The sequence below is a fragment of the Notolepis coatsorum genome (genome assembly GCF_963971535.1).
Source record: "Notolepis coatsorum genome assembly, chromosome: 17".
Taxonomy (NCBI): domain Eukaryota; kingdom Metazoa; phylum Chordata; class Actinopteri; order Aulopiformes; family Paralepididae; genus Notolepis; species Notolepis coatsorum.
Window position 1 is genome coordinate 72,221,690 of NC_140181.1, and position 13,177 is coordinate 72,234,866.

A 13,177-nucleotide genomic window follows, 5' to 3' on the forward strand; every position below is an offset into this window, starting at 1 on the left:
CCTTAGAAAACGTGTTTATAATACAGTGACAAAGTGTTAAAAGGACAAAATATTCATTAAACTTAAGTATTAGTTATAAAATATGTATGAAATAGCATTATATATGTAGGTATTAGTTATAAAATATATATGAAATAGCATTATATATGTAGTTAAATGCAGTTCATATAATATAGTGTGACACTACATGAATCATATGGTGTGACAAGAAACCCTGCCACACCATATGATGAAGTGTCACACCATATGATGTTTCATGAACTTAGCACACCATTGTGCATTGGGGTTATATGCTAGCATGCGAACAACATGCTCATTGGCACATGGCAATATAGATTTAAGTTTAGTATTGACTAAAAAATATCTTGTTTTTGGCATTTTTACGTAAAATGCATCACACCAAAAGACAGTGTGAAAGGTCTAAAAGTGGAAGTGCCAAAATATACCTTATATATTGAGAAAACTAAGAGGGCTAACTCACCTTCTAACCTTGTAATGACTTTTCAGAGATGTTGTCCTACTTCCTGAAAAGATGAAGGACCCCTCCACCCCAAAGGTTTCCAAACAATTGCCCGTTGAAAAATATGAAAATGGTGTCACACCATATCATATGATATCCAATTTTGGGACAAAATCTTTTTGTTTCTGGAGCATTCAAAATATTATGCCTGGACTTTTAGAAGATCACACTAACAAGTAGACATCTGAGTTGTCAATATGTAGTTAAATAAATAACAAATGCATACATTTTCTTGTTTTTATTCAAAATCAAATTTTATAAAATGTTCGTGGGACAGTCACACCATATGAGCTTTTACTCATTTGGCTGAATTTTTTTAATAACTGGAACAATATTCGCAAAAATGCTCTGTGCATTCATATAATACTAAATGTTCTGTGCAATATAACAAAATGTTCTCATATATTTTTTCCTTATTTACTTATCCTTGACACTAAGGACTCCAAAAAGGCCATGTCACGTCAACCGTAGCTTGATGATAAATGTTTGTTCTCTTCTGTGAACTGTCCATCAGTAGGGTTGGGTACCATTCACATTTGAACGGTACCTTTTTTCAGTACTTAACTGATGATGATGATGATGATGATGATGATGATGATGATGAATAGTTTATTTTCGGTCTTTGTTTACAGATCAATCAAAAACACACGTGTGGACTTTCAAAAAACAAAAACTAATCACAAATGTACATATTCAAAGTAAGCTCACACACAAAATCCAAACTCAATGACCGAAAAAAGGAATAGGCTGAAGCACATGCTTATTTTTGCCTATCCTTTACAATTCTTAAAAACTAAATATACTTTAATATAAGAAAGAAAAACTTAAAATATGCTGCAAGATATAATTTTTTCTTTCTTTAAGAAAGAGAGAAAAAAAGAATAATTTTTTTGATGTTTTACTCAAAACTGTACTCCTGAATTATTTTATCCTTTAGGGCCTTTTTAAATCTCCCCTGAGAAGTACACAACTTCAACCCGTCACTAAGACTATTCCACAATTTAACTCCCAAAATTGAAACACATCTAGCTTTTACTAGTTTTTCTAGTTATTACATCTGTAATAACAACAAAATGTAATTTCAGTTGTAAAAAATAAGTCCAAACTTCTCAATTTCAACATTGTTTATGTTTATTTAGAACATTGTTATTTATTGTTGTAACACACCACACAAACTAAATCGCATGATCATGTATTAATTTTATCTGGCCATCCTCAGTAAATATTATCAAACTCCTCTGACCTCGTCTGGTCTTTCCAAAGACCCAAGAGACGGGACAGTAATATATAAATATTTGTGGAAAAGTAGGGCTGGGTATCGTCACTGATTTCCCCAATCGATTCGATTCAATTCACAAGGTCCTGAATAGGTTTGATTTTTGATTAAATTAGATTCCGATTCACAAGGTCTCAAATCTAATCGATTTCCGATTAAATTAGATTCCGATTCACAAGGTCCCGAATCGATTCGCGATAAAATTCAATTCAATGCTATAAAATGTAAATGATTCAAACAACCCTTTAACATGTTGCATTGTTAAAAATAACAATGTTTACATTAAGAATTGACTCTCCAGCAGTTACATGAACTTTTTATTGGAACATTGGCTTTTGCATATGTCACGTCTGGGTAGGGCTGGGCGATATGGCCTCTAAATGATGTCACGGTATTTTTTGGCTATGTGACGATACACGATATACATCACGATTTTGACATTTCCTCTAAAGCACTTAAAAATGCTTGATTTAACCCTTTGAAGCATACAGTCACGCCAACATGACTATTAAAATAGTCCCTGCAACATATGTCTGCATTAAACCTTGAAGATGCTTTTCGAAAATAATTTGATTAAAAGTTTCTAAAAATCTAAAAGAGTAGTCTACAGACACTCTTACTACATTTACATTTAGTCATTTAGCTGACGCTTTTATCCAAAGCGACTTACATGTTCTGTACGACAAGCCATCAGGAAGGGCACAACTCTATCAGCTGAGCAACAATGTTCATCAAAGTGTTGAGTGCTACAGTGTAGGTTAGTTTATTAGGACAAGTGCATGACAGTACGGTTAGTTAGGGTTAGATTTTTTTTTATTTATTTCTTTTTTATTCAGATAATGGTTGAAGAAGTGCGTCTTTAGTCGACGGCGAAAGATTGGACGTGTTTCGGCTGTCCTAACTGGGGTGGGTAGTTCATTCCACCATTGTGGGGCAAGGACTGAGAATAGGCGACTTCTCTTTGATGACCCTCCCGGAGCTTGGATAGGAGTAGGTCTGATACTAATACTGTTTCCTCCAAACAAACCTGTGGCACCGCCTCTCCGTCTCTGGGTGTGTGTGCGTGCGTATAATGTGCGTGTAATTTGGGGCGAGACCTGTGTGCATTTTTTTTCTGTGAGGGAGCGTCTGGGTGATGTCTCAGTAAGTGGTTTCGTAGATTTGTTGTATTTCCACAATCATTATCTATGTCTGTCACTATAGCCAATGGAAATGCTAGAAATGGTCACGTGGGCTGGGAGAACCAATGGAAAATGCCTATCCCGAGGCCAAACTTAATTGCCAACCCCTGGTCTACACCGTCCCCAGACCGACAGTGGGGCAATGCGTGCAACAACCAGGAAAGGAATTAGTATAACGACTAAATTGGGGGATGAAAAAAAAAAATACTTGATTAAAAAAAATTAAGATCGATTTTATGAATCGATAATCGCGAATTCAAATGAAGATAGATTCTTCGGGAAATAAGAGAATTTTTTTAACCGAGCCCTATGGAAAAGGCTCCCTCTTGTCTAGTAATATGACACTCGTATACGAAACATGTAAAGGTACCGAAATCTGGTACTGATTGATCAAGCGTGAATCGGTAGTACCGTATGTAATTCGGTCGGTATCCTTAAAAGTACAGTACCTCACACACTAGGGAATAACTGTTAGCTTCCCAGAACTGTTTGTCCAGGTCATCCATCCACTCACCTTTGCAGGTCTTGCCGTCTGTAGCGACCTCGTAGCCATGGTTACAGTAGCACTTGGGCCCTTCGTGTGTCACGGAGCAGTTGGACTGGCAGTCGAGGGACAGGCAGCCTGGCGCTAGCTCTGCAGACAGAGACAGACGAACACGGAGGAGACGACGGTATGATTAAACACAGTGGGGATCATATGAAAGACGGAACTTAAAGACAGGAGGGGAAACGGAAACCATATGAGAGGGCTCCATATGAGAGCAGAGGCTGTCCGAGCCCCTTGATTTATAGAGCAGGAAACCCAGGATAATAGCAGAGGCTAAAGCTGTTAAGCTATTGCTTCCATGAGTCACTGTTAAACAGGCGTGTTTGCAGATCAGCTTTCTGATACTTATCTTAATCCCAGTGCTATCTTCCCAGAGCCATACTGTTAGTTATATCCTATCTGATTTCCACGGGGAGCACACGTGTGCTGGTCTATGTGTGTGTGTGTGTGTGTGCATGTGCGTGTGTATGTGTGTATGTGTATGTGTGTATGTATACATCACATTGACAGATGAGGCGATTTGGATGCAGAGATAGATGGTGGGTCTCTCCCCCTCCCCCCCAAAGGACACAGTATTTTGGAAGGGAATGAAAGAGGACAGCCACAGCCTCACACTCTCTCTCTCTCTCTCTCTCTCTCGTCCCACATCCCCATGATCTGTCTGTGTCTGTGTGTGTGCGTGAGCACGCTGGGAGATTACTAGGGCAGGGATGCCTGTCGCAGATGGAAGTGATGATGCCCTCAGCACGTCTTGAAGAAATGTTTGCAAACAGCGGTTCACACCAGATACCACACATAACCATATGTGATAAGACTGTAGCGAGTCAGGTAATTAGGATACGATTATATCACATGCATAATTCACACTCTCTCAATACTTTTTCATCCCAGATATGAGAAAGTCTGCCTTGGAGCCAGACTTGGAGACAAGACTCATAAAATATTTGACTAATCTTGTCATGTGGTCACTGGGTAGACACCGGAAATAGGCCCACGTGACTCCCGAGTCCCAACTCATAGTTTAAACCATTTCTACTTTCGATATGCTTAGCTGGTGGCGAACACTGCTTACTTGCTCATATTCAGAGTTCATTATATTGTTTACACTGCTAATTTGCATCTTTACTATCATTTCATTGCGTATATTTATGTCTTCTACCATTACCCTGCCCATACCTGTACCCACCCCCCTCTCCCATACTTCTATGATGCCTGAATTTCCCCATGGGGATCAATAAAGGAATATCTTATTTTATCTTATCTGGGCACATCTACACATGGGCAAACATGCATGCCTTCGCGCGCACACACACACAGAGACATACACAAATAATCTTATTTTGTCCAAACAAGCATGCAGGCGACATAAACATCGTAAATGCTGTCAGTCATTCAGAGACCCTCCAGTTACAGTACATAATGTGTTTAACTGGGAGCCTGGCGATTATAACATTAGACATAGTGTCACACTGACAAACAGCATCTGCTTAAAGGTCATATAAAGCATGAAGAGCAACCTCGCTAACAGCTTGGCCCTCCGTCTAGTAGCATCACCAGCTATCAGAAGGCCCCTCAAACACACTTTCACCTCAGCATCACATCACCCAGCTGGAGTTGGTGCGTACTTGTGCAAATTGATTGCAACAGAGATTTCAGGCACGTATCTCGCAGTACAAGTGTGAGTGCCAACTCTCCAGCCTGCCTTTTGAAGCCATGATAGAATATACCCAGGTAGAAACATGGCCACACAGCAAGACCGTCTGCCCCAGTGAGACACATGCATGTGTGCCAACAGGAGTCTGCCAAGACAGATAAATAACCAGACACACACACACACACACACAAGAGAGAAGGGAGGGGGGTTCACTCATAGATTAAAGTGATATTGTGCAGAATAAAAAAAAAAACTGTCTGAATTGTTGCAAATGGGGAGTTATTTCAGGCAATCCAAAAAGCACTGATACAGAACCAGAATTCTGGAAGAATTTAAATAGTTAGCAAACACGAGGGGATGTCGATGTGGACCCAAACCGTGTCTCTTAACACATTGGACGCCAGAGGTCGCTGTGGGCGTATAGCTGTTTGTGCCAGCGCTGTAATGAAATGGGGGTAGATGCCGGTGTTTGTAGTGCTAAAACTATATTAAATATTATAGCTATGGATATAATAACAACGTCGATTGTCAGTGAGTTTCTTCCGGTCAACATGCAAAAAACAGATAATTTTTTCATCCATACATTTCCGTTTTATACCGTGGTGAATATGAGTATAGTTTTAGGGTGATTCCGTGTAATCCCGGTAAACAACGGCAAACAGCGTTTTACTGCATTTCATTATAAATCGTGCCATTTCTCGCCTGGATCAATAATCAATCAGAAATCAATGCTAGATTATCGGTATTATGTTTCTTCATGCATGCAAGAAAGGGTGGGGGGGGGGGTCGTTTTTCTATGCTTCGATCACCACCAACGGGACACGGCCCACACACACACCGCAGTCACACGCTGCGATCGCGGGGGGGAAATTATCGGATCAATGCAAGATTGATAACATATAGTCCTACTCCTTACCTTGTCTATGATGTACTGCAAAAAGAATAATCCAATTATCTGATCGCCATTCCAAATACTGATCGCGATCGTGTGTCCAACGTTATCCAGCATTGCACATGAACGGGGGGGCGGGGACCCTCGTCGATGCCATTCCTATAAGCGATTGTCTTGCCGGAGTGTTTAGACCCTGCCTGCACACCGCAGCTCGGCCCAGAAAACAAACCACATCGTTTCAAATGGGGTGCAATAGCGGCCACAAGGCATTAGGCAGCGGTATCGGACGGGCCCAGACAGAGTGCCACACATTCCCACAGCACAGCAGAATGAATTATGAATGGAAATAGCGAATAAAAGAAATAACGATCATAATAACGAGTATACTCGTTGTTGGCGTCCAACGATTGGCGGGCTATAACGAGTATACTCGTCATTGGCAATTAATGTGTTAACCTCTTAAGCCGGACGGGTCCGGTACCGGACTCAAGCCATAAATCCATCTCTCCAGAGTGTATGAATTAATGTTGCGTTTTTTTCTTCAAACGTAGCCAGTAAAGTAAAGAGTAAAGACCCTAACCCTGTCAAAACAGCAGTCATCGTGTATATTTTCAGCAATATGTTTGTTTACCAATAGGTTAAAGTGTGAAATATGAGTTCTGGAAATGTATTTGGTTACAGGCGAATATAGATGCTAAGAAATCCCCGCCGGCATTTTGTTTGTAGTCAAATGAGGAGACGAGACCTTGAGCTTTCGAATGGAGTTGGAATTTCGAAAAACTACAATACCCAGCTCCTGTCAATCAAATTACTTGTGCATACATTTTTTTATTTCTCTTATTTTTCGGGGTTATCTACCACAAAACTGAACGTTATTGGCATAAATTAGAATGCAGTTAGTTTATCTACAGTACCTTTCTGTGAACGTTTAGCAAAAATCTGCGTTGCAATCTGATGAAAAACGGCAGATCAGTTTCCATTATAAAGAAGTAACTGTACTTACAGTAGATTTCATTCACGGGTCTGCGTTGCAATCTGATGAAAAACTGCAGATCAGTTTCCATTATAAAGAAGTAACTGTACTTACAGTCGATTTCATTTACGGTTCTTGCTGCACGCCTGGTGATACTAAATCCAGATTGAACTCTGCCATTGGAAAGAGGATCCATAGATGTGCGACTTGGCTATAATAAGGTCATTTATAGGCCTGATATGATATATTCTATAATAATATTTCAAATTGCATGTGTCCGGATGGCCGAATTTAGTACTGTATCTACAAAACCTTCTGTTTAATCATCTTCCCTTTATTAATTTGCTTAGATTTTTTCTAGACCAGATCTCAAGAAGGTGTTTTCATGTCTGGTCATTTTTATCATGGTGTTATTCACAGTCAAAGAGGCAAAGAAAAATCATAATTTATATTCTACTTTGTTTCATCACAATTTACTCAAGCCTAGTAACAATATTTCTAACACTGCGATTACATTCCCTGAGGTCCATAGATGTCCCTAGATACCAAGAACATGCTAATGGACCTTGTAGAAGTGGAGCAATCATCCATTTACTACATCTTTGTTCTCAAAAACAGCTTTCGTCTTTTCCAGCGTAGATAAATATATAGATGAGATAGTTTAAGTTTATTACAGCTACACCTCAACTATTTTCAACCATAGCGGGCAAAACTAGAGGAAAGTTGACAAAACAGTTGAAGAAACAGTGTCTGCACTAGAGTTCCCTAGAGGTCTGCTACTGGGGGGGGTTCAGCCGAGCCGCCAAGACACGGAACACACTGTTTATGTCCGATTGTCCTCCTCACAACAGAGATAGGATTCAGGTTTTTTTTTTTTATCAGCTAAATGTCCCTTTAATGAAAGACAAACTAAATGGTTAAAGGAATGAGGGGGGGATATATATTACAATCACAATCTATATATTGTTAAATATTTGTTAGCATTTGTTTGTAATGCTAGTGGAGGTTAAAGGAATCACAGAGCATTTCTCTGAGAAAACATGAATTACTTTCCAAACAACTTCCTAACACTTCCTAACTGACAAATAAATAAGTCTCAATTATGTTTGTTTTTTTATTGACCTCCACTAGCTTAGCTAAAGGGAAATGAAAACAACTTCTGATTCTAGTGTCTGAAACACCAAAGCACAGGTGCAAGTGCCAATTCTTAGATAAGACTGAAATAACTCCCTGTTCATCAAGAAGGTCTTCTTGGAAAAACTTAACTGTCCCTTTAAATGTGACTTTGCAGAGATGCGGTTTGGGTCCCAAATTACTTCTTACATTGCTGACAAATGCTTTCTATGGGCAATAATAAAATCTAAAAACATGGATGAAAGTGCATTCCGGACAAACTGTGAAATTAGTTTAACGACGACTCGTATAAACTTCTTAAAACGGGAGCATCGATTTAACGGCGGCTACCTACTCGAAACAGACCCAAGGGAATGTCGAATGAGTTGGACAAAAAAAAAGAAAAAACACAAGACCATTAGAATAGTTAAACACAAAATTATCATTCTAGAATTCACCTCAGCATTCGAAGAAAGAACTCGGGGACACACACACACACACTACACACACACAGTGATGCCATGGTTGTGAATAGCAACATTAGCTCTGTGACCACTGAGGCTGGCCAGAGCAGAGCGGAGGTTGGACCAGTGAAGGGCCCTCGTTATATAAAGGCTGTGGTACTTCGGGCCACAATGGCCTTTTTGTTGCATCCAGGCGGAGAGGAAGAGCCTGCCTCGAATCCATTCACAGAGCCTGAGACAGAGTGAGACACACAGACAGAGTGAGACACACTGAGACACACAGACAGAGTGAGACAGAGTGAGACATACTGAGACACACAGACAGCGTGAGACACAGTAAGACACACAGACAGAGTGAGACAGAGTGAGACACACCGAGACACACAGACAGAGTGAGACACACTGAGACACAGACAGAGTGAGACAGAGTGAGACACACTGAGACACACAGAGTGAGACACACAGACAGACGGAGTGAGAGAGTGAGACACACAAACAGAGTGAGACACAGTGAGACACACTGAGACACACATTTTGTCAAACCAACACCAGGACGCTAAGCTATCCGCAAAACTACACCTAGCAGTAGGATGGAGATATCGCTTGAAAATGATTTGTGCGGGAGTGACAGTGACTCAGGATGTAGAGCGGTCGAACTGGTAATCGGAAGGTTCCTGGTTCGATTCCCGCTTCTACCAGACAGAGTGTGGAAGTGTCCTTGAGCAAGACACTTAACCCCTAATTGCTCCCGATGAGCAGGTTGGCACCTTGCATGGTCGCCTCCACCGTTGGTGTGTGAATTAACAGGTGAATGTGAGGAACAAAAATTGTAAAGCGCTTTGAATAAAAACGCTATATAAATGCACCATTTTACTATTTAAACCAACTACAAGGGCTCTTAGAGATGCCTACTCCCAGGTGCTGCTGTCCAGGCTGCAACATGGATGCGTCTGCACTTCATTCCTGGATGGATGGATGGATGGATTCCCCTGCCTGTGCGCATCCTACAACTTTGGAATCGCTGTCGGACAGCAGTGTGCACTTGACCCATTAGCCACGGAGACGTCCTCTTGTTTACAAACCATAACAGTGCAGGCGGCTGGGTGGCGCAGCGGACATTGCGCTCGTCACCAACGCAAGAGACACCGGGTTCGACTCCGGCTGTCGGCATTGCCTCCGGCTTGGGCCAGCCGCCATACTAACTCAATTGGCAGAGTTAGCGGGTGGAAGTCGATGGGTGGTAATCTGGACGTTGTGGACAGCGACTCCTACAGGTCGGTTGGGGACGCCTGCACAGCATAGATAGGAAATGGCGGGGGTAGTGTGAGCCTCCCATGCGTTACACCTCGCCAATGAGAGTCCGTGCTGGCAGGTGAAAAGATGTGACAGGCTGCCTCCTCGTGTATCGGAGGGGACACGTGATGCAAGGCTTCTATCCTCCCTACAACCGGCCAGTGGGGGGCATATGCGAGCAACGTTCAAGACAGGGGAGGGGAGAATTGGCACAGTGGAATTGGGATGGGAGAAAAATAGAAAAAAAGAGAAAAACTTTTAAAGCAAGTGACAAATCTTCTGGTTTGGATCCTCTCCAATACTGAAAGTGGTGTGATTTCTGTCCATACCAGCCATTTTGTTTAGCCAAATAGCGAACATTGTAAATACTTAACCCATATACACAATACTGCTTAGCTTACAAAATATTGTTCTAACTAAGAGAATCACTGAAAAAGGATTTCCGTGCATAGATCACTAGATTTTCAAGTAACCATTTCCTGGTTGATAAGAAGATGACAGTGATGATAGTGAACAATAAATACTGAAAAGGAACACACCAACATTATGGGAAACGTGCTTATCGTCTTCTCCAGAGTCAGACAAGAAGATAGATGCCAATTTCCTCTCTGTGCGTTCAGTAGAAAGATATCCGGTTACAAACTAGGCTAGCTTAACACAGGTTAGGTGTTTTAAGATAGGCTAGCTGGTCTATATCCGCTTCTATTGAATTGTGTTAAGCTGGATATGCACAAAGAGGAATTTGGTATCTATCTTCCTCTGACTCTGAAGAAGACGGTAAGAAGCACATCCATAATATTTCTGTGTTCCTTTAACTGCACTGGATAGTTCCAGCTGCACTGGATAGTTTTGAGTAGAAGAAATTACCTCTACAATAACTAGTTACAAATGCTTGAATATTGTTTATAATCTCGACATAAATCCCCCCCAAATCCCACTTGCACTTAAGAGGATGCTTCCTTGTATGGTAAAGGTGGTAATAAGGTAAGGGCACCACAGCCAAACGGATAATTTCAAGTTTCAAACAGGATCCAGTTTCCCACGATAACACGTGTATGTATTCAACACGGATTACATTATGTAGACTTTTCAGAGGTTCGTTCCCCCCCCCCCCCAAAAAAAACTACCCGGTGCTCCTTTAATGGACACGGCAGTGGCTCAGTAGGTCGAGTGGCCATCTGGTAATATGAAGGTCTTCCTGACCTCATGTTGAAGTGTCCTTGAGCAAGACACTTAACCCCTAACTGCTCCCGATGAGCTAGCCGGCGCCGTGCAGGGCAGCCTTGGCCGCCGCTGTGTGTATGTGTGAGTGAATGGGTGAATGTGAGGCACACGTTGTAAAGCGCTTTTAGAGGTCGACTCGGCAGACCCAAACAAGAGCAGTATAAATGCAGACCGTGTATCATTTCACTTACAAACATAAAACTGTTCTGACATTCTTGTCCTAGGCCTGCTTGTGCAAATTGGATCAGAATTGTAGGAACTACGGCTGGTCACACAGAGACAAACAATCAGATACACAGATACATGGACAGGAGTACAACACCAACCCCACACCCCCACACACACACATGCACACACCCCCGCATCGTGTGCTCGGGTGTAACAATAGTTTAGGAGAGAGTGAGTCAGCAACTCATTTAGCTTGTTCTCACTTCAGAAGACTTTTATCGGTTGTGACTCCAGAAACTGTGAAGAGGAGGATTAGAGGGAGGATGAGATAAAACAAGAGGAGGAAAGAGGAGGTGAGCAGGAGAAAAGAGAGGAGGAGGGGCATGGAGGAGGAGGAGGAAATGAGAGATGGGGGGGGGGGGGGGAGAGATGAGAGGAGAGCGGAAGATGGAAAGAAGAGTGAACGAACAAGAGGAGAGGAGACAAGCAGAGAGGGGGAAAGAGGAAATGAGGAGAGGAGAGGACGAGGGCGTAGCAAGAAGCTGACAAGTGTACAAAACGCCTAAGGCTATGAGATGTTTGCAGAGTCCCAGTGCCAGGCGATCACATAACACAACACCACCACCACAAACACATGTTAGCCGGAGAGAGCAGGAGGTTTTTACGGATAATACCAGGAGGCGCCTATTGTACTGTGGAGTGATGATTAAACACACACACACACACAAGCATACTCTACCTGTACATGCATGCACTTGAAAGAGATGTAGGATGACAAGATAGATAAAGTAGGGAACACTGTGAGTAAGAGAGAGACGGGGGGAGCGGGGGCGAGAAAGACGAGGAGGAGCCAAAAACAAAAGGATCATGAGGACTGATTGAGACATGGAGTAAGAATCAAGAGGAGGGAGGGAGGGGGAGAGGGAGAGTAATCAATAGTGGGTGATGTTGAGTGTTCCTTGGCGTCCTTCCAGAGACGGACTTGGGGGGGAAAACTATTAAAATGTAATGTTTTTCTCCCCTCTCTCTGGCAGTCCAGGCCGGGGCTGATGGGATCTGGCAAGGAGGGCAGGACAGGGCTGATGTGGGTGAGACAGCGGGGGACAACCGCTCCTCAAAGAGATCAATTCATCTGTCCCTCACTCAATTCCTCTTCGAGTATTTCCCTAGTAATACTCTTAAAGCGGTGATACACGAAGCAAAAGAGCGCAAAGATCCTACTAGGGATGTCATGATTCAATCCAAGAACAATGTGTTCTTTAGGCAGAAAATCTGTCATAAAATTGATCCACTCGTACTCTTTGACCAGAGATTCAATTTGATTTAATTAATCATTCATTCATTCACTTAAGGAACACGCCAACATTATGGGAAATGTGCTTACCGTCTTCTCCAGAGTCAGATAAGATGATAAATAACCAATTTCCTCTGTGCGTTCAGTAGAAAGCTATCCGGCCGCAAGCTAGCCTAGCTTAGCACAAATTACTGGAAGCGTATACGGACCAACTAGCCTAGCTGTTGGCCAAAAAAACACCTCTCCCTGAGTTCTAAGATAGGCTAGTGGTCCGTATCCACTTCCATTCATTTCTGCTAAGCTAGTGCTTCAGATGTTTTCCAGACTCAATCGGCAAAACTAAATAACTGCGGTATTAGTTCACAGTACTATGATGATGAAATATGAATTTATTAGATAGACAAACACGTTCATTTTGGATTATTTTCATTCATATCAATGAATGCACCGACTATTTCTACACCCACACTGTTTACATGACAATGTGCACACTGAACAGTTTGTTCCAGCGTGAGGTCGTCAGGAGTGTAACTACCGCTCTCCTTTATCCAGGGCCGAGACATTCCAAGTCCCATGTT

The 13,177-nt window shown here is 42.1% G+C and overlaps 1 protein-coding gene across 1 annotated transcript in view; it reads right to left on the reverse strand.

Moving 5' to 3' along the window:
- lrp1ab (low density lipoprotein receptor-related protein 1Ab) overlaps positions 1-13,177 on the reverse strand; it is a gene marked incomplete at its 5' end in the record, with an annotated part of 197,602 nt that overhangs the window by 132,063 nt on the left and 52,362 nt on the right. Inside the window, one exon of the mRNA XM_084333493.1 lies at positions 3,492-3,611. Within this exon, the coding sequence (XP_084189619.1) occupies positions 3,492-3,611 (120 nt within the window). The remainder of the gene's footprint in view (positions 1-3,491; positions 3,612-13,177) is intronic.